This window comes from Eulemur rufifrons, chromosome 27 (assembly GCF_041146395.1).
Source record: "Eulemur rufifrons isolate Redbay chromosome 27, OSU_ERuf_1, whole genome shotgun sequence".
Lineage (NCBI taxonomy): Eukaryota > Metazoa > Chordata > Mammalia > Primates > Lemuridae > Eulemur > Eulemur rufifrons.
The window spans coordinates 24,551,650-24,578,273 of record NC_091009.1 but is presented as its reverse complement, the minus strand read 5'-3'; the positions used below and the strand labels follow the sequence as shown (position 1 = coordinate 24,578,273).

General features: G+C 43.9%; 1 protein-coding gene across 1 annotated transcript in view; it reads left to right on the top strand.

Moving 5' to 3' along the window:
* Nucleotides 1–26,624, top strand: part of HHAT (hedgehog acyltransferase) — a 247,495-nt gene that overhangs the window by 89,582 nt on the left and 131,289 nt on the right. Inside the window, exon 8 of the mRNA XM_069459447.1 lies at nt 2,855–3,005. Coding sequence (XP_069315548.1) covers nt 2,855–3,005 — 151 coding nt within the window. The remainder of the gene's footprint in view (nt 1–2,854; nt 3,006–26,624) is intronic.

Genomic DNA, 26,624 nt, shown 5'->3' with positions numbered 1-26,624 from the left:
GGTTGGAGTTTAGAAACCTGTCTCCTAACTGTAAGTAGTCAGAGGGGTTTTTAACTCAGCATTTAAGTACCAGCTGTTGTTGAAATAATGTCTGTGCACCTATCTAAATGGTAATGAAATGCTAACAGTCATCCATTTGCTTTTCCTCATACTACAGCATCACATGAGGGGAAGGGGATGAGACATTCGGCATTTGATACTTGTTTTGAAAACTGGGGACACACACATATATCACCTAGCCTAATATTTTTCTTTCTCCATCCATTTGAGGCATTAAACATTCTAAGGTTTGTTAGGATACAGTAGAAAACCATTAATTTTTATAAATTCTCTCCTTGGATTAGAATCCCGAGGTTACTTAAAATTAATGCAGTGTGAACCCAAAGCTACTCTGGGATTTACTACTGTGGAACTTGACTGTGCAATTACAGATACTCTGTGTGGTGTGAAGATAATTTCATGGTGCATGCTTGCACAGTGGAAGAGATGCCTGCTTGATGGGGCATCATAAAGGGTAGCAAGTCGCAGTACGGTTATTTAAAACACCAGCTATTCCCTGCCTCCATCTCCCATGCGTACCTGCTGTCCCTCAGACTACTGTGATCTTTGCTGATTCTTACCTACCTCATTGTGCCCAGGTAACTGGTATACAGGTAATGTCTTAGATAAGAATGGTATATTTTTCTTTTAACCCAAGTTGCTTGTTGAATGAATGAATGTCAAGGGAGAGTGTAATACATGAACTCATGTATGGCTTTTTTGGGGGAAAGGGTGAGGTTAGATAAAATCTATCATAACTCTTGCTGATTAAAGAATCTTTTGAATACAAACCTAGCAACATTTTTAAAGTATTGAAAAATAGTAAAATGTTATATTTTTGACCATGATGCAAGTTAGTTCAATTTATATATGTCAAATAACTTTCAGATTAAAGTCATTTATATTCCTATGTTGCCACCTTGCCTACTATATTCCTGAGAGAATGTCGCAAAGTCTTGAGGGTCAACCCTGAAACCTTAGACCAGATCTTACAGGGGAAAGACTAATTTTTAGGTCAAGAATGAGCCATGCATCTCTCATAGGGATGATGAAAATCAACAGCAAGACAGCAAACTAGTTAAACCCACAGATGCAAACACAATTTTTAAAAAATGCAGAAATTACCATTATAATGCTTTAAAAATCATTGTCTTTTTCCTATAAGCTTGCAAACCAGTTATTAAAATTTCAGGGGAAAAGAATCTGTTAAAGCCTTTTTGTATCTTAATCCTTAAGAAATACTCAGTAACAGGTAGAATGCTTGTTGCATATTAATAAATGTGTGGCTTCTTGTGCTTTCCCTCTGTAGAGGAGTTAAAAAAAAAAACCCAATTACTTTACCTTCAATTAAATTTAGCTATAGGGTTATATTAAATATGTACACAAAATCAATCCTTTTGTTAGCCTAGTTCTATGTGAAAGTACTAACAAATGGTGAAGATTTTGTGCAAATGGGGACTCATAACAATGTAGACTCAGCTATAGATTTTAGTTCATATACCTTGGATATGACAATTGTACAAGAATAGTGTCAAAAATAAAGACAGTACCTGAGACACAAAGCAACCCATTCTCCCTGATCTGGCTCCTGTTCACAGGGAACGGAAGTCTGTGATGTTTCCTAGACGTGAGAGCTGGACTCGGGTTGGCCTTAACCACGCACAGCCTTCCGTAGGTCCTTTGACACCTTCAGGTCTTCGGGCTGATCATATTCTGCTCAGAGGCATCATGCCCTTAATCAGTCATCCTTCTGTGTGTCCTGCCATCTCTAGCTCCAGAGTTTTTCTGACCAGAGTCTGGTAGTTCACTTGGGACCATTTAGAGCCCCTGTCATGGCTGAGTAATATTCCATCGTCTGTATATAGTATGATTTGTTTATCCAGTCATCTGTTGATGGACATTTAAGTTGTTTCTACCTTTTGGCTATTGTGAATAATGGTGCTATGAACATTAGGGTACAAGTTTTTGTGTGACCGTGTTTTCATTTCTTTTGGCTATCTACCTGGAAGTGGAATTGCTGAGTTGCATGGTAACTGTTGAATCGTTGGAGGAGCTACCAGGCTGTTTTCCAAACTGTTCTCCACTTTTACATTCTCAGCAGCTGTGTATGATGGTTCCAGTTTTTCCATATCTTCACCAAACACTTGTTGTTCTGACTTTTTGATTCTAGCTAGCCTAGTGGGTGTGGACTCATGTAGGTTGTGAAAGGATTTGGGAAGGATTTTCCTTTTCTAATAGTATTTTTTTAATGCAATATATGTTTTTTGGGCATTCCCTTTCCTAGTCTTTGTAAAAGCATGACAGCTAAGAGGGCAGTGAAGAGTGCTAAGTTGCCTGGCATAATCATGAGAGTTCAGTATTTGTGAATCCCAAAATTTCATTGCTTAAAACCAACATGGGATACTTTTTTAACACACTGACTGCCACACAAGAAAAAAAAACTTCTTGGGGCCATGGTGTTTTATTACAAAAACACAATAAAAACTTCAAAAACAAAATAATCCTTTCTCATTTAATGAAAAAGTTGTTATTTCTTATTTTCTGTGGGTATATTATGTGCAACTTGAAAAACAGTTCATGTGGCTCCCATGGTAAAGAGATGTGTGAGTTACATGGGCTTCACAAGGCCCCAGGCTCAAAACTAGTGTGAGTCAAATACAACTCACATGGCCGTTACTGTGTTAAAATGTTTGGGTTGGAGGGAGAAAGGGGCGGCTGGAGGAGCGGGAGGTGGCACAGCCCCCCGGGGGGTTGGTCTCTCCGAGGAGGCTGCTCTGCCTCTCATCCGTGTCTGACCGGCCCCTTTGCCTTCCAGGAGGACTGGCGCTGGCGCAGGTGCTCTTTTTCTACGTCAAGTACCTGGTGCTCTTCGGCGTCCCCGCGCTGCTCATGCGCCTGGACGGACTCAGGCCGCCGCCCCTGCCCCGCTGCGTGAGCACCATGTGCAGTTTCACCGGGATGTGGAGGTCAGTCGCTCGGTTTGGTAACGTCCTCCAGGGGCATCCGGTGGGAGCAGCCAGGGCTGGGCCCACTTTGAAGAGTTCAGGCCACTGTCCTCTGCCTGCCCCTCATCCGAGCCACATTTGGCACTTTGATTTCTTCATCTGACAATAACAAAATGACAATCGGTGCTTTTTGGGCCTCCCTCAATTATTATTGAGCTATGTAGGTAAGATAGGAAAGTTTCTCTCTAAGTCTGTGTATCAGTACACTGAGCTATGTTTGAAGTGGTTTCTTGCCAACTCAGGGACATGCTACTATATATTGATTATTTTATTGATTTCTCTTTTTCTTGAAAATGACACCTGTAAAAGTGGGACTGTTAAGAAAAATAAGACTCAGGATAATAGCATAGATGAGTGTTGCTGTTCACTAGTTCTCAGATCTGGGTCAATTTACTAAATTTTTCTACGTTTCCATTTTCTTTTAAACAGTAATAGTAATGATAATACCTATCTCCAAAAGTTGTTTTGAGGATTAAATCACCTAATGCATTTAGAGCAGCTGGTACATAGTAGATGTTTACAAATGTTAGCTTTAAACCTCACATTATTCCTATACTCAGTGGACATGGATAGACAGATGTTTTTTTTTTTCTGAATTTTCTTACTATTCTTGATTTTTCCCCCCATAAACTTGTGGTTAGTCTGGAATCTTTGTTCCCTTAGCCCCCTGCCGTTTCTGATTGATGTTTTCCAGATGCACTTGCTTGCTGCTGTGTTTTTCTTATCCCTTCCAGGGTGTAACGTGTGACAGAATTGCTGCTGCAATTGCAGACCTCACGTGAGAACCTCAGGGTTGGCACTGTCACAGCCGTGGGAGTCAGTGCCTGCCTAAACTTTGCCCTCTAGGTGCCCTGTGTGCCTCTCCCTAGTTCTGGCCCTGTTCAGAGTTGCCATACTGATTTGTTCATGTGTCTCATTCGCTCTTTTATTTCGTGTCTGCAGGCAGAAACCTCAAAGATATAGGTAGGGGAGGAGCTCAGTGAATACCTACTGCCTTGTCTAACCTTGCTATTCACACAGGCGGGTAGCAGTCAATGTCCTGGTGTAACATGCTAACTTATTACAGATGCTGAATTTCTCTAAGCCTTTTTAAACACATTTTATGTTGGGTCCAGTTTGCTGCTTGGGATTAGAAATTTCGTATGGTTATTGCAAGGAATGTCAAGTAATTGCTTTGATTTGCCCTTAATTCATCAAATATCACAAGTTTGCCCCGTTTTAATGGCAAGATTGGGAAATGATGATAAAGGGGCTCTCTCTAAATAGAAAGCCAGGCAATGTGTTTTTATTCAAAGGGTAAGCCTGGTTGGAAGGCTCTGTTAACTTTTGACTTACTCATGAAAGGAATTTACTAAGTCAGTGGGTTGGGACCCAGCATGTTGTGGGAACGTGTCACAAGTGTCTGGTGTGAGCCCAGCATGCTTCCTCTGCGTACTCGGTGTGAGTGCTTGTACTAATGCATTTCTTGGGAAGTATGTTCTCCTAAAAGGCTTCTCCAGCATTGGCTGGCATAATAAAAAATCATGACTTCCGGGCAGCCATGCCGGCTCCTGGCTTCTTATCCACAAATACCAATCCATTGATTGTCACAAGAGACAGTTCAGACAGTTGAGTATATCACACCCTCCGAGTGATTTCTTACTGTCATTTATTTTAGTTGCTTAATTTATTTTTTTCTCCAAGAAAGACCCTCAGTTCTATATAAACCCCAGAGGTGGAGAGACCATGTTTGCCAAGACCTTTGTTGTTTTCTTGATTAGAATTAGACTCAAATGATTTAAAGCCCAGGCTGTTGAAACAGTTTCTCCTCCCTCTCAGTTAAAGTTTTAGGACAAATGTGGGCAAGAGAGTAATTGTAAAAAGTTACTCTGAGGAGGAGGCTCTGGGGTGGCCTCTTGGGGTGACATGGTTCTAAAAAGGGGTGTTTCTGAGGGCATGTGATGAAATATTATTATCGGAGTGACTTAGACTCCTATCCCAGCTGCTTCAGCATGCCTTGGGTATAGGTCTTGCCTCCACGTTTTTATTCCCTTTAAGTTTTTTAAAGGCGTTTCCAGTTTTCCAATTCTACTTAGAAACCCTGGAGTCTTTGTACCTGATGGCCATTCCATACTTAGTAGTTGAATTTAGGAAGAGAGATTAACTTTCCCTGAGCCTACACTATACAAGCTATGGCTCAGAAGTGGTTTTTATTTTAAAAAAGAATAAAAATTAGAGCTTAGTATTTTGCACTGTTTTCAGATGGAGGCTTACCATATTTCTTGTTCAGTGTCTGGTAGCGTAACCCTGATACTGGTTCTCATCCCCGTGCTCTAACTTTCCTCCTTAAGAATGCTTGTTAAGGGGAAAAAGAGTTTTGAATTTGTAATTTCTACTAACCGCTAACTTTACCTGAGTTTTTCTGGACCATCTGTTGAGGTACTGCTTCGGGAAGGGAATGGCTCCCTTTTCCTGGACTTAGGTCTCAGAGGAATTTAGTGATGAGCAGATATGAGAGCTGGTGACACGTGTTCCTGTGCTGGCCATGACAGCCATTCACATGGTGACACGAAGGGCAGGGTGGATGGGAAGTGGAGGGAATCGATTTAAAAACAATATCTGGAGATCGTTTGATGGTTACCCAAACTTCAAGAAAATCTATACTGGATGGGTTTCAGAATTAATGATGAGAAATGAATTTTTAGCCTACTGTTTGAATGGCGCCTACATACCTACACTGTGCTGGCGGATTGCTCCACCTTTCAGCCCACTTAGCACTGAGAGAAGACTCGAAGCCAGCAGCCTGCTGTGTCAGAGGCATCTGAGCTCAACATCATAGAACAGATGACATTGGCCATTACCAGAGAGATAATATTCCTCGACATGATAGCTCAAATTGACCATGAAAAATTGCTATTCACCCAGATGGCTCAAACCTGAAACTTTAGGACCTGACGGATTTGTTTATTTTGTTTCTCTCCTAGCTCTTTTTTCATATAATTTCTGCTTAAATATTTGCAGGCATAACAAGACCCTAAGAAGCGTGTGTATTCCCACTTGCATGACTTTTCTGTGGTCTTATGGACCTGAGAAATGGAGAATTTTCTGCTTAATTTTTAAGTTTCATGTTTTAATTAAGATGAGCTGAGATCTGGAATGAGCATCTTTTGCCAGGAGTCATTAAAGATGACATTGCATGTCTGAGGTTCCAAATTAGACATCTGATCCTAATCTGACATTTGATTTCCAGCTATGGAAGCAAAGCGTGCAAAGTGATAGCATTTCCCATGGTAGCTGGGGTGAGTTATGAGTCAGTTTCAGTTATCTGAGGAATCTTGCGCAGCTTAACTCTCTGCATTTCTTGAATTACGATGCTCTCAGGTCTACACAGGCAAACTCGTGCATCACTGCTTATCCCAGAGGGATCTGGGGTGCTGTTGGTAGCTGCTAGACCTTAATGTATGGGGATATTTTCAGGCTGGGAGTGGAGAGGAACTGGAGGACTCTTCTTTTGGTGGGGCATTGATTGCATGGGCTGTTCAGTCAGTAGAAGAATTTAGGGCCCTAGGTGGAAAGTGGTCCAGACGTGTGGTAGGTGATGAACCAGCTCCACGGGCTGCTGCCTGTGCATCAGTCCTACTTTTGAGTTATGTTTAACCTCCAGTTGCAGGGCAGGGTGGCAGACATGGAGTTGGTGAAATGTATACCATGTGTACCAGCATTGCTGGGCAGAGAGCAGGAATAGGGTGAATATAAAGAAGGAAAGGTAGAATAGATGCTGTTAATAAAAGTGCACTTTTTTTTTGGAGGCAGTCTAGTGACTATAGAGCTTGCTACATACTAACAATATGGCTTTGGGCAAATAATTTAAGTTCCCTGGGCCAATCTTTTCATCTCTAAAGTGAGAATAGCGATAGTACTTGCCTCATAGGGATGACGTGAGGATTGATTGAGTCTGGCATATAGCAAGTCCTCAGGAAGTGGTAGCTTCTTAGTACTTTTTTTTTTTTTTTTTTTTTGGCTTGAAAATCTAACAGAGCCAGAGGTGCTGACAGCTGCGTGCTGAGGGGAAGCAGGGAGCGGCGACGGGACTGTCCGAGGACAGGCTGCGGTCCAGCTCCACGCCTGAGGTGTGGTGATTCAGATGCAGAGACCGTGGTGGGAGAGTCACGGGCTCTGCCCTCAGAGGAGAGGGGCCTTGGCCATGTCGCTTTTGTCTCGGTTTCCCTATCTGCTGGGTGAACGACCAGGAGCAGAACCTTGTCACTAGGTGACACCTGCATTCCTTTCCGCTTCTATCTTTCTGTTAATCCCAGCCACACTGAGTGGAGATGGCTGCCAGCCTCCTGGTGCTGAAGTACCCCACCCCCACCAACCTCCCTACTCCTCAGTTTCTGAGGTATTAAAATAGTGCTAATCGTAGTATTTGCCTCCCTGGGTGGTTGCGAGGGTTCAGTAAAATCATATACTGAAGCACTGAAGACAGAGCTAGCCAGGATTCAAACCCAGGCACCAAAATATTACCTAATAATCATTACAGACACGAGAGTAAAATTTACACCATGTGTTTTTTAATTTCCTGGAAAAGAAAGTCCCGATAAGGGTGGGTGGTGGAGGGAGGTGGTGGAAGGTGGCAGGGGTGGGTAACAATATGTGGACGACGTGGATTTCAAAGTGGAAGCATGGGGGTCCCCCAAATCTGTCCCAGCGTGACTCTCCCTCTGCATGAACCAGCAGAGTTCGGTTCATTAGCGCGGCTTTGCAACAGGGTCCGTTTGTGTCACCTCACTTCTCCGCGTACCTCTCTCAGTCAACCCTCCTCTCTCGTGGTCCCATCTCAACAGACTCGGAAAACAAACCTTTCTTCTCCTAACGTTCATATTTTAAAATCCCCTTACCTTTCCCTCCAAATGTAGATGTCCGTGGATCAAAGTGGAGAAGGGCTACCAAAAGTGGAGGAAGATTTTGTGGCCCACCGTCATGTTTTGCTTCCTGGGTTTATTTTTGCTTCAGAGACTGTGTGTCCTTCTCTCCGTCTTCTCCCCGTGTGGGAGATTATTATCATTACTATTATTTTTAGTTCTCTCACTTACCTATAAGCTCTTTGACTGATGGCTTTTAGCGTAAGAAGCAATCTGCTGCTTGGAACACCAGGCACCTTCAAGCGGAGGGCGCTGGTCACCAGTCACCGGAGCGTGGCGTTTGAGAGCACAGATCTGGGCCAGACTGCGAGGTTTGAATCCTGGCCTCACTATTTATTAGCTGGTGACCTCCCTTAGTTTCCTTCTCCGTAAAGTGGAGATGGCATCATACCTGCCTCGTGGATCGGCACGTATGAAGCACGCTTGTACTTTCCATGGCAACACTCACACCCTACCTCTGTTCTTGGGCTCCATCCCTTGTGTTACAAACAGCAATCCAGAAACTGCTGCCCCGATGGAGGGAGGGGGGCTTCACGTGGTCCCACATAGACTTAATTTGACTTAATTTCTCCTGCCAGTGTTTCCTCCTGTGTCCCCATCCCTGCAGCCACCTTGATGACTGTTCTCCTGTTCTTCTCTGTTTCCTTATCTCAGCCAGGCTGGGTCAGGTCTTGCCGGGGAGGAAGGAGAAATGCCCCATCTGCCAGTCTTTCTGCTTCTGGCTCTCGTTTCTGATTCAGACCTCCTGTCCCCAGAAGAGTGTTGCTTTTGCCCCACCTCAGTTCTGAGGATCAGATTCCAAGTGCAACCTGCCATTTCTCTTAGCTGTTTACAGAAATTTTCGATGGATGAATTTCACATTTGAATGCAATCAAGCCTCTCATTCTTTTCCTGTAGAGTTTCTGCCATTGTTCATAAGCTGAGAAAGTCCTTCTACACTCCATCTGACGTTTATTTTTATATAGGGCAGGAATTCCTAACTTGGGGATCTACAAGCTACTAAATCAGGTTTTCTTTAGCATCTCAAAGAACTACTCACCATAGAATCCCTGCCACCTAGCATGGGGCCTGGTACATAGTAGGTGCTCAGCAGTGTATTTGCTGAGTGAAAGAACAAGTGATCCTCCCGCTCTGCCCACTTCCTTGAAGAAGAGATGAAGAAAAATTGGATTACAGATTAAGTATGAGTCTAACTTACTTCCAGTGAAGGTGCCATCCTAATTGCATTTATGGTGATGATAAAATGTCATTTTTTGCTAGAGTCTCTATTTCCTGTGTTGACCTGAGACTTTCTGGGCCCATCCTCTGGCAGCATGCGTTGTAGGTTTTGTGTTTCTTTAAAATGTGAATGTTTCCATCTTTCGTGTGTTGAAAGACTCAGCATTAGCATCCAAGAAAGAGTTTGTCTTCATTGGGTGCAGTGGATAACAGTGGATCCAACAAAGGGAGCCTAGAGAGCATGCTTGGCTAGGGCCCAGGCATCCTCTCTCCCTGACTTGGCCTCACCCCAGTTCTTATTAACTAGGCAGACCCTGTGGAGTCCCAGCCGGGCCCTGGCATGCCTGTGTACTTGGTGGTGGGCTCACCTTGCCATTTGTCATGGTTTTATGATTTTAGTCTGGTTTTCTGATCTTCACCTCGCTCACTCCCTTTCATGCAGAAACATCTAGGGCTTTTCTTGCCACAGCTTTCTGAAGGGGGCTCAGCAGTGCCAGTGAGGCCCCCTCCTTCACTCTGCCTGACTACAATTATTTAGATATGATTGTGCTTCCTTGCTGTAGAGTGCATGCTGCAAGACGGTGCATTGGAGTCCTAACAGGCAAGGAAAGCCAGAGCCTCTCTGCTCGGGTTTATACCTCCACCTGTAGGATCGACTTCCCTTTCAGGATGCCATGGGGTGAGCTGAGGGGAGGGGAAGCTAGAACATGGGTCTGAATAATTTCATTCTCTTCCTTCTCTTTCTATCCCTTCCCGTGGTTCATCTATGGGACAGGCTTTCTATTTCCTCTTTCTACCTTCTCCTATGAAATACGTATTCTTGTTCTCTAGGGAAGGAAGTCTTGTGGCCTAGACCTTATAGGTAGAGCAGGGTATTCTTCCTGTAATATAAAGGAAAATACTGGAAGGTTTGACTCAGTTATATTTGATTCTGAATTTGTGAGTAGCCAGACAACCATTAGCAACCAGGGATTGCTGAGAACAAAATGCATTGTTTTAGTGTTTTTTAAAAAAGTCCTGTTATAATTAGCTTATTTATTATTGTGTAACAGTATTGTTAAGTAATGATTTAGATATTATCATCATCAACGAGAATCAGAGGCACTAAGTAATATGTCCCAGGTCATGTAGCTAGTAAGTGGTAACTGCATTTAAATTCTAATCTTAGTGAGAAAGGTTTTGATGCATAAATGCATTTGCTGATAGATAAGTACGTGATGATTTTTGTACATTCAGTAGCACTGTGGGTGGATACGTTTCCTCCTCTTGTTACATCAAGAAGAAAGGCAGAAGTATTTAGTGTCTTCTGTTTTGTTAGCCCTGAGATTGCAGACTACTGTAGCTGCAGGCACTGTTGCTTTGTGTTGGCCACTGCAGGCCCACCTGCCATCTTCATTCCAATCCACCTGTCTGCACAGGCATTCAAAGGCTTTTCTCTTGGCATACTAGCAACATTCTCTGCTACCGTGCAACTGCTCACCTACCGAACAAAATGAACACTTTGTCTTCTGTTACAACTGTAAGCTGTAGTTAACCCGCAGGGTAAAATTTACGATGGATTCTTTAGTTGTCATGCTTGGAAATGATGTCTTATTCTTTAGCATGGTGTACAAGCCTGGCTCCAATCTGCCCTTCCACATTCTTCTTATTCACCTCACGTGGCAGTGGTACAGAACAAGTGCTTGCTCCTCAGTCCAGCCCGTGTGGCTCTCTCACACCTCTGTGACGTTGGTGCTGGGTTTTCTAGCACTGCAGGGCTCACTCTGGACCCTTCTCCTATCAGGCAAAACACCACTGGGCTTTTACGGGCCAGGGACTGTCATACCTTCCTTATTTTGTATCTAGTATTTTGCTTTAATGCAGCCAATGTGTCTGGGTTTAGCAAGAGCCTGGCATCAGCTCATTGCTGTCCCAAGATGGTATGAGGAAAGCCACATCAGCTACTCCTGGGAGCTTGTTAGAAACATAGGATCTTGGGTCCCACCCAAGACCTACAGAATCGGAATCTGCTTTTTGACGAGGTCTCCTAGGAACATTAGATGCACATTAAAGTTTGAGAGGCATTGGGCTAGCTGACTTCTCCGGCTTCCTTGTCCCTGACACACATGGCTCTGTAGACTACCTGGGTCATGGCCATGAGTAACTGGAAGTGTGTTTGAATTTTCGGTATCTTACATTCACATGGGTCACAGGCTCCAGGCCCCTGAATGGGAGCTCTCCTGACTTTCCCAGGGGATGGGACCACAAAAGGGCTAAAGAGATGGGGGAAGATGACCCTGACCAGCTCCAAGGCAGGGAGAGGGCACTGGAGGGCAGCTCTTTGATGGAAGAGTTAAGGAACTAGGGAAGCCAAACTTAGAGACACTCACACCAAATGGGGGCCACTATTGTACAGCCACAAAAATTAGAAAAAATGAGCAGCCCCATTTGTTGTCCGCAGGATGCATTTGCCCTGCAGCTTGTTTTTCTCTGTGCGACTTCTGCTTCCCTGCCCTCCTCCCTCTGTTCCCCTAGAATTGCTTCTCGTGTGTAAGAAGCCCACGGATGAGGGACTCTGCCACCCAGCAAGGGATGCTCAACCTGTCCCGGCTGCTGGCTGAGTCCTGCAGACCACCTTCCCAGGATCGTGGGGGATCGCCACCCCCGCCCATCCCATTGCAGGGAGGGATGTAGGTCTCTGCGAGACTGTTTACATGGGAGACCTGACCTACCAGACTTCTGGAAAGCAATGCCAGGGACATAGCCTCACTGTTGAAATAGAGATGACAGGTTCAAAGAGGCATTACATTTCTGGGAAATGTTGCTAGCTGCAATGTATAGAGGATTTTCTAAGAAGTTAATTAAAACATACATTATGTGTATCCTACAGGTGCTACCTGGGTTGCAATGAGTGCGTGAGTGAGAGGCAGTCAGGCGACATTGTTTGCTGTATTATTCTAGTTGATTCTGTATTATTCTAGTTCAGCTGGTCATAGGGAGCAGCATTTATTAGGAGACTAAGGGAAATGGATGTGCAGAGCCTTGGGGGTGGCAGTGGCCCAAATCTCATTATGACGCGTTGTCATCAAAATGTAAATCTGCATATAATATTACTTATCTAGTTGGCAGCTGACTTAATTGGCTGTAGTAATTGTCACAGCAATATATTTCCCAGACTACTTATATTTTTGTTGCAGTTGGGATTAAGTACCTTCTTGCAGTCTGTGGTTTTATTGCAAAAATTGACAACTAAGATCTTAGGTCCCCTAGGATTTCTCATTCTACAATAGAGAGAAATGTGATGTATCCGAGATACGGTGTATTTCCTCCAGAGAGTCGTGTGGTCACTCACTCCGAAGAGGTTGAACCATAGGGAAATCCGAAGGACTGGTTTCGTAGGTTGTGTATTCTGTTTCATGTCCCATTAGACAGCAGATGTAATTTTCCTAAAGTTACTAACAAGATCATTTACTAATATTTGCCTTTGATGCAATCACTGTCAACTAAAATGTGACCTGTGTGGCTGGCGTGGTCAAGGGTTGGGTGGGACCTGACCTCTGTACTGCAGACCCCGTGGGCAGACTGCAGGCTGAGGAGTCAAACTCGAGTCCCCCAGTCAAAGGCCGCCAGGGCAGACACTCTGACCCGCAGCTGCTGAGCTGTGACAAAGCTGCTTTTTACGTGGACAGCTCTATGAGCTTATTCCAGGGGGTTGCACCATCAGGGATTTTATTTATCAAGGATTAATGAAATATGGCTCTTGGTACCCGCATTTCTATTTGGAGTCATTGCACACTGGGCCCTGTGGTGGCCTGCACCTCCCATGTGTACTGTCTGCCTCTGGAACCCTGGTAACTGTCTACCTGGGTTCAGCTTCAGAGCCTGCAGGTAAACGCGCTCTGCCCCTTGTAGCCTCCACCTCCCTTTGGGCTCAGCAGACTGTGGAATGTTTCTCTGACTCCTTCCTGATGGTCCCTCTCCAGGCCACAATCCCCACCTTAGTCCTTTGTTTTTCTGGATACACTCGTGTGTTTATCCTCTGGGAAGGCACTCGTCCAGACCACTGCTTCAGGGGAGCTCCGACTCTCCATCCCTCTGTTCATTCATTCATTGATGGAACAAACATTTGCCGAGTCCCCATTCTGTGCCAGCAGCTGAGCTAGGTGCTGGGGATATGGTTGTGAGCAGTCCAAAAATAAGCAAAAGCTCACGCTCTCCTGGAGTTTGCTCTTAAGCTGGGAGACAGATAATAAACATAATAAATAAGAAAATAATATCTTGTGTTGGGACATAATAAATGCTGTGGAAAAAATAGAGCAGGAGAAGAGGGATTTGGAGTTCTGGGGAAGGGTTGCAGTATACAATCAATGACATTTCTGCAAGCACTGAATTAGTGACGACTAAAAACCATTGCTTCTAGGGGAAATACAGAGTTAGGTTCCTACCAGCCTTTGGTCACAACCTTTTCATCCACTGGTCAATATGTAACTTTGTTTTATGTGTGTTTCTGCTTAAGGTCACCTTTACTACATATTGTTGATTCATTAACGTTGACGTCATGGCCAACAGCACTGTAACTTGTCCCTGAACAAAACTTATCCAACACTCGTGTTTTCTCCATAAAGCACATTGCAGCCTTCTTGTGCTTAGGAGAACTGGACAGCAGTTCAGCCCTGTGCTTGGGGGCCATTTTAAACAGTGACATCACCAATAAAGGCATAAAAATGTGAAAAAAAGTGGCACTAAATAGATGGCAAAAAGGACACTTGTTTACAGTAAGAGCTGAAGCAAGAAGGTGGAGTGTGCCTAGTTTGAGCTCAGCATGTCAGTGGCTCAAATTTGCTACCGTGCTGAGCTTGTCTATGAATGACTACAAAAATGCCTTCAGTATGGATTTTGGGGTTACAAATAAATTTTAGTGAATAGGTGAATTTGCAAATACAGAAACTGTGAATGAAGAGGATTGACTGCCAGTGGTAGGCCTCACTGAGAAGGTGATGTTTGATGAACGCTTGGAAGAGAGCAGGTGAGTCATGTAGGTTTCTGGAGATGTGCTCCAGGAAGAAGGTGCAGCCTGTGCAAAGGGCCAGAGGCATGCCTGAAGTGCTCACGGAATAGCGAGGAGGCCAGTGAGGCTGTCATGGAATATGGAGGAAACGGAGGTGGGAGAGGACTTTGTAAGCCATTGTGCATCTTTTTTTTTTTTGAATCTTAGATGGGGAGATGTGGAAAGAGGTTTAAGCTGAGAAGTGACACTGCACTGTGTCAAGGCAGAAGCAATAAACCAGTTAAGAGGGCGTTGACAGTAATCCAGAGCCAAGCCTGGGTGTTCACCACTTAAAGGAACTTTCCTGTACCTCCTTGTCCCTAAATCACTCCCAGGTCACAAATGGAGCAGAGCTCTTGGAACTTAGCTGCCATTTTGAAGCATCTGGAGGAGAGAAGAGCCATAGGGTTGCAGTACCTGATGCTGCAGGAGCCTGTCTGAGGGTGTCTGAAGGTGTGCTTCCACGTGAAATTGAACTAATTAAAGCTTTAGTTTCTATAAAGCAATTTGGCACTCTGCATTTCTAGTCTTGCACATTCCAATTATTTTAAACATAGGGTGGCAGTAATTAGATGGAAGAATACTCCATTGTTTTTCTGAATAAAAGATACATATTTCCTAACTAAGTTTCACCTTTCCTTTTTACAACCACGATCCCAGCCCCGGAGAACCACATCTCGTCCACCTCGACTGGGCAGGGGAATGTGGCTAAACAGATTGCCTGCGTGAAGATGTTTGTATCTGAAGTGCAGTAGGGAAATCATTCACGTCACGTTGCCGCACTGCTATAATGAATACAGAAAATACTTTAGGTGATGCATTATTAAAGGCAGGCATGGCAGAGCTTCCGTGTATACAGTTTGAGCGTGAACTCATTAGCATTTCAGGTTGCTACCTCTTTTAGATTTAATTAGATTTCAGGCTTCAATCAATTTATTAAATGAATTTCTCACTACCTAAAAGGTGTAATATGTTTATGACAGTAGCTTTTTATCACTCTTCTCATTTCCTCATGTGCTCAAGCAGATCTCAGTTTCCATCTTGGATTCCAAGCCAGACGTTCTTTTCCAAAGATACTGTGCTGTCTAAATGTAGCCTCTTCCGTGCTTGGGGAGGCTGGAGCCATGAGAAGGGTTGTTTTTTTTATCCACATTGTCTAACATGAATGCATCTCTTGCAGATCTACCACCAGTCAGTATAACTAACACATCATACTAAAGCACTGTCTCCGTTTCAGTGGCCCTTTGTCACTGTGACTCTGCTGTTATTTCGGCACAAAATTCACAAACCTTTCTTTCTGTTATCATGGGGGAGAGCCTTGGGACTGTTCAAATAGTGGGAAATTAAGTGTAATGAATCAAACCATTTTAGTGATTTGCAAGACGAGCTAAAGAGCTAGACCATAAAGTGCAATAATTTAGAAATGCTCTGCGTTTGTTTTAAAAGAGCAGAGAGAACACTTCTCTGAGCTACTGGACATCCTAACCACCACCCCCCACCTCTATCATTACCTACCTGCGTGGACTTAAGTCAGCCCCTGGGCCGTGATTGCCTCTCATCTATGAAGCAAGGCTCCTGATGACTTGCTGTCCAAAGGCAGGGGAGGGGTCTGCTTGATTTTTTTTTTGTGGTTCCTTCCAGCTTTAGGCTCTGTGTGTGGGGGTGGGGGGTGTGGAGGGGGTGAGTGGGTAAGGGAGGGTGATGTGAAAATAGATCAGTTTCTAAGTATGTTTAATAACCACAATCGAGATAAATAATGTCGATTATATAAAGTGGAAGAAGTAATAGTATCTGATGTATTTTTAATTTATAAATGAACTAGAGCCTCAGATTAAAGTCAGCTGCAGCCAGCTCAGTGAAGGAAGTTATTTTTATTATGTGTACTGTACATCTCCTAACGTATTACATTTTTGAAAGTTCAGTTGGAAAGGAGATTAAAGACCCAGCAACCAAGGTAGAATAAGTATAAATCCACTTCTATACCGTAAATCTTTCTGTAATGTAAGAATCAATCCCTTTTTGCCACAGAGTAAGAGCTGTGTTCAGAATGCTGTGAATTCACAATTGAGAAAGAGAAAAAATATTAGTTAAAAAGCAAAGCCCAGAGGCCAAATAGGATTCTGGCCGATCGGCAGGCTCATCTTCAAGGACAGCGCTGGTTTTGTTTATTTTGCAGGACTCAGCTAGGTTGTGTAAGAGGTCTGTGAATTTTCTAAAAACTTCTGATTTTCCACCTATAGATTATTCATATAAGGAGTGATAAACCCTATTATTAACTCCAGGCCTGAGTTCTCCCAGAGGGTGAAGTACAAAAATGCTAGACTAACATGTAATTGGATTTTTGGGGTCTCCTTTAATCCGGGAGTTTTACATGGCCTTTGTCTTTTACGATGTTGAAGAGTATCGTTCTGTTATTGAATAGAACATTCACCATTTTGATATTTCCTCGTGATTCAGTTTATATTATAAATTCTGGGAAGGAAAAATAATACATCAGAAATGTATCCTTTTCAGGGTATCCAGTCTGGGAGGACACATGTCTAAGTGTTCTGACTGGTGACGTTAACTTTCATCATCTTGGAAGAGTGTTGTTTTATTTATCTACTGCATAGTTACTTTTCTTATTAATTGCAAAGCAAAAAAAAAAAAAAAAAATCTATGGAATATAATTGAAGACCATGCAAATATGTTGCTGTATGTCAAAATTTCCCCCTATTTTTAGCATTATGGATGATTTTTTTCCTGAGCCAGTCTTTGATGGTTGCAAAATAATTTTCCAACTTTGGTACTTAACAGTTGGCACTTGGCATTCTATTGTAAACAAGAACCCCACCATTTATTTATTTATTTGTTATCTGTGCGGACGTACCACTTCCCATTTTTCAGCGGTTTATGATTCATCACTGTACTGAATTTTTTGGTGCTCAAATTGTCTCGGTCTTAGCCGGGGGGAGCCCCACAACCTGGCTTCTGTGTCCTTGGTGTACATGCCCAAATGGTATTTGAGAAAGATGCCTCACATTTACAAACCTTGCCCTGCCAATCACCCTTCTTTCCTCTCTGGTCCCTGCAGTATCTGTGAGTTCGGGGTCACGGCTGGCTGTGTGCCAAGTATCATAAGATGGGGTGTGGGCTAGAGGTTCAGGTTTGCTCCTCTTTGAGCCCAGACTGGACTCTTAGTATCTTGCCTCATGTTGAGTGGCTACCAGAACAACAGGAGGGAGAAGAGAGTACGTGAGAATATGAATGAGGAAAGAGAATAAAGAGGTGGGCCTGAGACATAGATAGGAATGAGGCCTAAAGAAGACGCCTCTGTAACTAGCTTTTTAACATGGGAACTCCTCCCCCTAGGACAGGCAGCACACATTCCTGCAGCCTGGCCGCTCTGAGGCAGGTCGTCCTCTCGGTGGAATGAGCGTCAGGCTCCGTAGACTTGTTTACCAGTCTGCCCCTGGTTCAAGCTGTGGCCTTCATCTTGGTCTTCACAGTTGCTTAAGAATGGGGCCCGTTTTGTCTCCTTTTTGGGTGCTCCCAGCAGGACTGACACGTGGGCCTTTTCTACCAGCAACTTCTCAGGTTCCAGGGCCACTTGGACCATGGGATCTCAGACTGCGTGCCCTATGTGGTCTTGAGTTTCCAGAGGGTGTTTGATAAGCTATAATATTGGGTCTCGGTTGCCTTTAATAATAATACTAAAAGAGGGACTAGGATTTAGGATCTTTAAAATGTTCTTCAGCTTTAAAATTCTAATCCTAAAAGTTGAAGTAGGAATTTATGTGCTTCAATTAGTATTCTCACGTATTTGTCCTTACCGATCAACCCTAAGGATTCTGCTCTGTGTCCAGCAGAATAGGCACTTTTCAGGGGTTTTTCTTCCTTAATAATTTCTTACCCCCTCAGTTATCCTTAATGACGGGTATGATCAGGAGGTTTAATTAATACATTTGCTAGCTATAATATAGAGAAAGGAGAACACACAGTATTCTCAAAATACTGGGAATGAATTTTTGGAACAGTTTGTTAAAGGGCTTATTTTTGAAAGGTTTATTTCCAAATGTAAAAGTAATATATGTTCATTCTAGAAAAGTGAGAAAATGAAGAAAAGCATGAACAAGAAGTGGTATCACCCAGGGATAACCAACTTAAAACACAGGGAACTATTTCCTTCTAGGTCTCTTCCTACATGTGTGTGTTTTTCTTTACTAAAATGGGATTCTATACAGTTCTGTTTCCTCTTTTTCTCATTCATTGTTGTATGACAATTAACATTCTTTGCAGATATTTTCATAGTCTGTATAATTTCCCATTGATTAAATGGATTATTTATGTCACCATGTCCTGATCAGTTTTGGTTATCTTTAGTGGGTTTACTTTATTATAAAAATTGCTGTGATAAAAAGGGCATATTTTAAAATTCTTGCTAAGACTACATTAAGTGAATGCTTACCCATAATGATGCCATTCCAATCAGCTTCTCATCTCTTCTTCACTCATTTTGAAGGATTGTTCTGGAGATGACAAAAGTGCTATTCACGTTGTTAATAATTAGAGGTTTTATCTGGACACTGGGTGCTCTACTTGGGTACTCCAGCTGTCTGCAGCTCTGTCTTTATCTGCTAGACAAGGGCAGGCTGACCAAGTGTATGTCCTTTTGCGTGGACAGAGTCCACATACAGACCTGCAGTGTGGGGGGAAGAACAGTGTTTCCTATACATCAGGCCAACTTCTGAGGTGGTCGATCACAGGGATTTGCTCCCAGTGTTTACAATATTTATCTACTAGTGCCTTTTCTCTAGTTTGTGTACTTAGAAAGTCAGGGGCTTCTGAAAACTCAAGCATCAAGATCATTCATCTCAGGAACCAAGCCTCTGGGTTCTCTTCTTGTTGCCAAGTGTCCCCTCCCCGTGTCACTGAAGCCAGCACAGGCTGTTAGCCTAAAGGAAAGCCTGATCCGCTAATCATGCCGTGGCTTTGAACACCGTTCCTGGTCTCTTTGACAAGGAGGGAAAACATCTGCCCCTGAAGGATGTGAAAAGGAGGGATAATGAAGTCCCTAGTCTCTCTCAACTTCCAGCCATATCATTATTTTAAATTGTTTTCATTGTCTTTACTTCATGCCTGTGATGTGATTTTTCAGATTTCACTCCTAGGAAGTGCAGGTCTTCGTGCGGAGAGGCGGGGGTGGGGGTGGGCGAGGACAGGAGGGAGCTGGGCTGTGGTGTCCTGCACCACGTGTCTGTGCAGAGGGCCGGGGCTCAGCTCAGAGGGCAGGGCGAGGGGCTCAGGCCCAAGGGTGGGGCAGAGGGGGTTGCAGAACTGTGAGGATGTGCTTAAGGGAGTTAGCTGATACTTTAAGGAAAAGCAACCAAGAGAGTGTTTTAGCTGAGGAAGCGGATAAACAGTCTCCTGCAGAGCTATGCGACATCTATTGGAGTTCCTTCCTGGGTTTGAAAGAGAGTGGTCTTCAGGGGTCTCCTGTTGAAAGCCCAAGGCCAGGGGTGTTGTGAAGGGAGGTTTGCGGTCGCTGCCATAGAGCCCCATCCTCTTCCACGTTTATTTTGACAGCCAGGAAGCACGTGTGTGTTTCAATACGTGTTTATGACGTGACACTGGAGGGGTGGCTAGTGAATGGCTTGCAGCTTAGAAGAATGATCTGGAGATGCTGGTGAAGGGGTTCACACGTCACCCCAAAATACGCCACTCTGGCATATTAATTTTTTTTTTTTTTTTTTTTGTTGAGACAGAGTCTCACTTTGTTGCCCAGGCTAGAGTGAGTGCCGTGGCGTCAGCTTAGCTCACAGCAACCTCAGACTCCTCGGCTTAAGCGATCCTACTGCCTCAGCCTCCCGAGTAGCTGGGACTACAGGCATGCGCCACCATGCCCGGCTAATTTTTTCTATATAGATTTTTAGTTGTCCATATAATGTCTTTCTATTTTTAGTAGAGACGGGGTCTCGCTCAGGCTGGTCTCGAACTCCTGACCTTGAGCGATCCACCCGCCTCGGCCTCCCAGAGTGCTAGGATTACAGGCGTGAGCCACCGCGCCCGGCCTGGCATATTAATTTTGAGCTACAAGAAACTAAGAACCAGTCAATGCAGGAAAAGCTCCTTATCTTTTCTTCAACTGCCTGAAATTAAAGTATAAATTTCCCCTTTTGTAAAGGAGGTTTACATTTATAAACGAAGTTTTTCTTACTAAAGGTATCTGTACGAGGAAAAGAACTAGGAGGCAGAGGCTTTATCTGCACACCAAGACAACCTTTACTCGCCAGACCTTTCCTCCCTTCACCTTCCCATAATTTGCCTTAGAAGCCCTATTCGTTTCCATAGCTCAGGAGGAGATGTTAGTCTCAGGCATTTGGCTGCTTCCTTGTGGGGTTCCTGTGCAAATGTGCATAAATAAAATTGCTTTTCTTCTGTTAATCTGTTTTGTGTCAATTTAATTTGTAGACTAGCCAGAGATCCAGAAGGTTGGGAGGAAGCAGTTTTTCCTCCTCTACACTGGAGGATTTGCTGGATCAGCTGAGCAGTTCATAACACAGAAGGGAACCTGTGAAGGTCACCTGGCCCTTCCTTCTGCCTGCTGTGCCCTTCCCACAGTTCTGTGTCACACGTTCCCTCATCTCCTTCACGTTTTGCTCCAATGTCACCTTCGAAGTGAGACTTACCCTGGCCATTCTGCTTAAAATTGCAACCCACACCCCACTTCCATTGTACCCCACTTTTTCTCTTTCCTTTTTGTTCTAGCACGTAGCATGCCTGAACACACAACATGTTCCAGTTACCTGTTACACACATAAGAAGGGTGTATTGTTGTCTGCCTCACCCTGTTGGAATAGAAGCTCCCTAAAAGTGGGGATGTTTGTCTGTTTTGTTCGCGAATATACTCCAAGAGCCAAAACAATGCCTGGCACCTGTGGGTGTTCAGTGATTATTCATTCAATGAATGAATGAATGCAATGAGTAAGAGATAAAACATTCATGGACATAGTAAAGAAGCCAAAATGGGGCCCATTCTCAGTTTGGCTTAACAGAAAAAGGGAATTTCCATGCTAAAAGGTGGACAATAGAAGCAATGCTTTACTTGAGTGGGTTACAACAAAGTCTGTTAATTGAAAAATCCTAAGTGATGGGTTTTCCACCCATACTCATTGATTCTCTTTGATTAAGAAGTGATTATTTTGATACTATTCATTTCGGATGCAACTTCATTTAAAAACACTATGTTATTTCTTACAATGTGACAGTTTTGCAAAAGGCTGTGCTGTTGGTGAATAGTTTTCTGCTGGCCCTGAATTGCTAAGAGAGGAGAGTGAGGAGAGAGATGAGTTAACCTGGAGGGAAGGGAGTTGAAGGTAAACCAGCCGGGGGCAAGAGCTGAGCTGGGATTCTTTAGGAGAAATGACTGAAAAGTCACTCTGAGGCCCTGTCAGTTGAACAACATAATTGTTCTACATAATTTAATACGTAAGTGTTGAGTAAATACTGATTAAAGTGTTTATGAGAGAGAAGCAGGCCTAATGCGAGGTTCTTATTTTGTGTGTTTTGACTTGTGTTTGTAATTGTCCCCGTGTTGTTATTTTGTTGTCGGCCGCCTCCAAATAGTTTGTTGGTTTCCCTTGTCCAGGGCCTCTTTTGATAATGTTCTTTTTCTACTCTTTAGCAACTGGCATTCAGTGTTGTCCTGGTAACTGTCAACTCCTGTATTTGCATTTTTTATTTGGAGCTTGTGAAGCTAAGATTGTAGGTTAGGCTTCCTACGTGCTGATCGTCTGTGGGTCCGGGAAAACTGCCCATGACCTTCTTAACCAGAGCATATGTTCAACACACTTAAATAAATGCATGTCTCGAGTAAAAGAGGGTCTCTGGAGGGTCTGTGGATGCCCCATGTCACTTCTGGGTATGCATCCCCGCCAGTAGTGCCAGTCCTTTGTGAAGGCTATAACGCCATTCATGATTATTTCAAATCAGCTGAGTGGGCTTGTCTGTAGGGGGCATGTTCCTTAATGATTTTTTCATGTCTTAACATAGAGCCTCTACTAACTGCTGAGATATAGAAGGAAGCAAGGAATTATGTGAGCCATTTTAGTAGGGGGGTGGGGGGAGGAACCGTAAAAATCCACAATGTGTCTGAAACACGCCATTTTGAGATCTGATGCCGAGTACCAGGGCTCCTGAATCAGCCCAGGTTGGCATCTGAACTTTGTCCCCTGATATCTGAGGAAGGGTCTGGAGTCCAGGCTCACACACTGCCAAGGCCTTCCAAGTCAGGGAGTGGGAATCAGGGAGTGGTTTGGAAGAGGGGAGAGAAAGCCTTGTTAAATAGGGGAATAACTATGGCCTTTCACACACTCTAAAGAAAGAAAAGATGTTTCTGAGCATCTCAGAAATTTCCGCCACCAGCAGGTGTATGCTACCAGAAGTCATGACTACACATTTATGTGAGTGGAGACCTGCGCCTACTGATTTCTTTGGCTGTCTCCACGTGGAGTTGAAGTGCCCTTGTTTAGCCTTGGTTCCCAGGAGAATTCTCTCTCTCATCGGGACATGAAAGCTGAGGCTGGAAAATCAAACCTAAGAATTTTCATGTTCATCCGAGAGGTTGATACTGTGACCAAGTCAGACACTTTAGACACCTTCCCAGGTTTGAATTCCCTGTCTGTCCTCGGGCAAAACCCCTTAATGAGGCTATTAGTCAAAACTAATGTTCTTACAAAGGGAACGAAACAGGGACCCGTGACCTGACGTTGGTGTTGTACCAGAACTCTAAATTGAGGTCTGTGGCATTTAACCTGAGTGTCATGTCTTAATTTTTGGCAAGTGTAAACTCAGTAATGGGAAGAGATTATGGAGACATTCGCCTACTAAGAAAACATTCCAAAATAGAGATTTTTTTACTTTCAATTTAGAAAAGATGCTTAAAATACAAAATTGCAAAAATAATTTTTTCACACCAGAAGACAAAAATAACACATTGTAAGGAGCACAGGGGAAAAAAAGTTCCGTGTAGAAAAAGTTAAAAACAGCCAGTATGTGTTTTAAGCATCTTCATTATGCAGCCGTCTCATAGAACCTGCCTGAAGATACCATTTGTGTGAGTGTGAGAGTGTGTGTTGGTTCCTTGAGTGAAAGTTGGAAGGGATGGAACAGGGGCAGCGATTTCTTTATGTGCTGCTAAGGTCCTTGAGACCTTAGTCCGTATGGTCCAGGTCTCTCAGGCTGATTTCAGCAATGGCCCCCACCCCCACTGCACTCACCCCCGGCCCCTCCCCAATTCCCGCAGTGAGACCAGTGTGAGATTCTTCTAGAAGACAGTCTTTATCCAGTCTTTCCTCTGCTTAAAGTAGTTTAGTATCTCCCTGGCACCTTTAGGACAAACCGCAAACTCCTCCTGTGTCGTAGGAGCAAGTTCAGGGAGGTGGTCGGAAGGCAGCGGTTACTGCTGGGAGCCTTGGAGCTCCCTTCCTGGTCTAGGATTCTGCCTCAGCCTCTTACCAGTTGAGAACCCTTAGTTAAGTTATTTATCTCTCTGGGCTTTAGCTTCCTTATATGTAAAATGAGGATGATGATAGTATCTTTACAGGATTGAGAGGATTAAATGAGTTCTGACATATACTCAACACCCAATGTTCACTATTATTGTGATGATTTGTATTCTGTTCTCAGTTTTCTTCTGCCCTATTCTCTTAGTCATAGCAAACTATCTGCACATCTCTTCCCTACCCGAATGGACCGTATTTCTTTTTGTCTCTAGTTCTTATGAGCTGCTTCCTCTGCCTAGAATGTCACCCTCCACGTTCACCCACCCACTGTACCCTCTACATTTGTCTTCTATACCTCTTACTAACTCCTCCTTAACTTTCCAAGTTCAGCTCAGGTCTAGGCTCCTTTGCTCTGAGCAGCCTACCCGAATATCTCTCTCTCTATCTTACAGGCTCCTACAGGGCCAGTTCATCTTTTTATCCTACCATTTATCGCATAGTACAATAATGGTGTGTTTACTTGTAGGTCTTTCCCAATAGACAATTCCTCACTCTCTTGGCCTCCATGAAAAAGGGATTATATCTGGATCATTTGTGTATCTACTGCCTATTTACTGTGTCCGCATGAATGCTGGAAGCATGAATGGATGAACAGATGGATGGATGCATGGGTGAGGGAAAGCAATTTGGGAGATATTACCAAACTAGAGTGTGTCTAATGTGGTTGCAATGGTTAGGGAGCTGGAAACCTACTCGACTGAGCAATGAGTTACTCTGTGAAAGACGACATGGCTAGGAGAGGGTTTAAATAGCTGTCTTTGGATGTATAGAAGGCTCAAATGTGGAAGGGTACATTTACTTACTTTGCATTGTTTAAAATGGTGGTACTGTGACCAAGACTGGGATGAATGATACAGGACAGTTTCAGCTCAAATTAAGGGATATCATTTTAATAAAGAGGAATTCTCCACTGTCTAGGGGTTACAGCAAAACCCAGTACAGGAAGAGAGGGTTGACTGAATGACGTCTGAGTTCCACTGTGTGCCACAGTTGCAGTGCTCTTCCCATTAGTGGACGGGTTCATATCCCAAATGTTTCATCAACCTTTTTGACTGTCGTTGCTTAGAGGGCTACTGGGCTCCATCTCTTGTCTAGTTCTTTCACCCTTTTCAGCTGGTGCACCCTCATTTTCCAACAAATGCCCTTCTAACTCACAGAATAGCAGTGGTTGGAAGGATCATGAGGGACCTTCTTTCTACTTTGAACAACCATCCAAAACTTTGATTTCTTTTATAACACCCTTCACGGTGCTAGGTTTGCAACTTCTTTGAAACATCCAGGTAGAGATAGTAAAAAAGCAGGGAGGATACATGTGGGTCTTGTTTTAGTCCGTGTTCTCCAGAGAAGCAGAATCAATAGGTTACACGTGCATGTATATATGTGTATGTATTTATGCATTTTAATGAATTGGCAAGTCTGAAATCTGCAGGGCGGCAGGCTGGCAGGCTACAGACCCAGGGAAGAGTTGATGTTGCAATTTTGAGTCCCAAGGGATGCCCAAGACTTCCAGAGACAGAATTCCTGCCTCCTTGGGGGCTTTCGGTCTTTTCTTTAAGGATTCAGCTGATTGGATTAGGCCCCCCCACATTATGGAGGATAATCTGGTTTATTCAAAGTCTACTGATTTAAATGTTAATCTCATTTTTAAATGCCTTAACTGCAACATTTAGACCGGTGTTTGACCAAACAAACGGGTACCACGTAGCCCAGCCAAATTGACACTTAAATTTAACCATCCCAGGTCTGGAGTGTAGAAGAGAAGTCTGAGCTAGAAATGCCAACTTGGGAGTCTTTAGCATATTGGTAGCACTTAAAACCTTGAATACTAGGTGCCAAGGTTACTAAGGGAATCTGATCTGGCAGGAAACTTCCCAATGGGCAGGAAGCTGCCCATTTGGCTGTAGTCATAATTGCATTGAAATCCACCTGAAGATACTGTTCTCTGACCCCTTGCTCATCCACATTAAACTTACCTGCTCCTGTGTCAGCCCCTAAGTAGACTTTCAGATCCCTTCCTCGCCCTGGTTGGTATCACCTAGACCTGTTTCTCTTTGTCAATCTCTCTTTAAAGTAGGCCCTTGAAATTGAGGGTGACCCTCTAGGTGTGTGGTCTAGGCAGCACAAGACAAGCGCAATTCTTTTGTTCTTCTGTTCAAGCAGGAAAATATCAGCATTTTGGGGGTAGGGTTCACAACCCTGTTGATTCCTTGAACTCACTCTGGCTAAAACCCCTAAACGTTAATACTCTTAATACTGCTATACCGCCTTGCCTCAATCGTGTACACGCAGTGCTTGGTAGCCCATCGTGAAGCCTTTAGCTGTTCCTCTGAGCGTCGTGGGAGAAATTGTAGTGTTTAAGTAAAAGAGTGCTCGGTCTTGGATTTTTAGAGGATCATTCTGGCTGCCCCATGGAGAATGGCCTTTTGGGAGCAAGGGGAGCCCTTTAGGAGACCACTGAAGTGGAGGTGGTGGGAAGTCGTCAGATTCTGGGTATGTCTGAAGTAGAGCCACCAGGGTTTGCTGATGGATTGGATGTGGGGGTAGAGAATCAAGGATGATTGCAAGGTTTTGAGTCTGAGTAGTTGGTGGGCTGGAGTTGTCATCAACTGAGATGGGAGGGGCAGATGTAAGGGGGAAATCAGAGGTTTCATTTTGGATGTGTGAAGTTTGAATTTGCTTTTAGACGTCCCAGGTAGATGGCTAGCAAGCAGGGAGGTATATGGTTCTGGAGTACAGGAGAGAGGTCTGAGCTGGAAATAGCATTTGGGAGTCTTTAGCATGTAGATAGCATTTAAAACCCTGAGGCTGGGTGGTGAGACTACCAAGGACTTGAGTCCACGGAGGAGAGAAGAGGACGGAGGACCGGTGAGCCCTGACCCTCTGACAGAGGTCA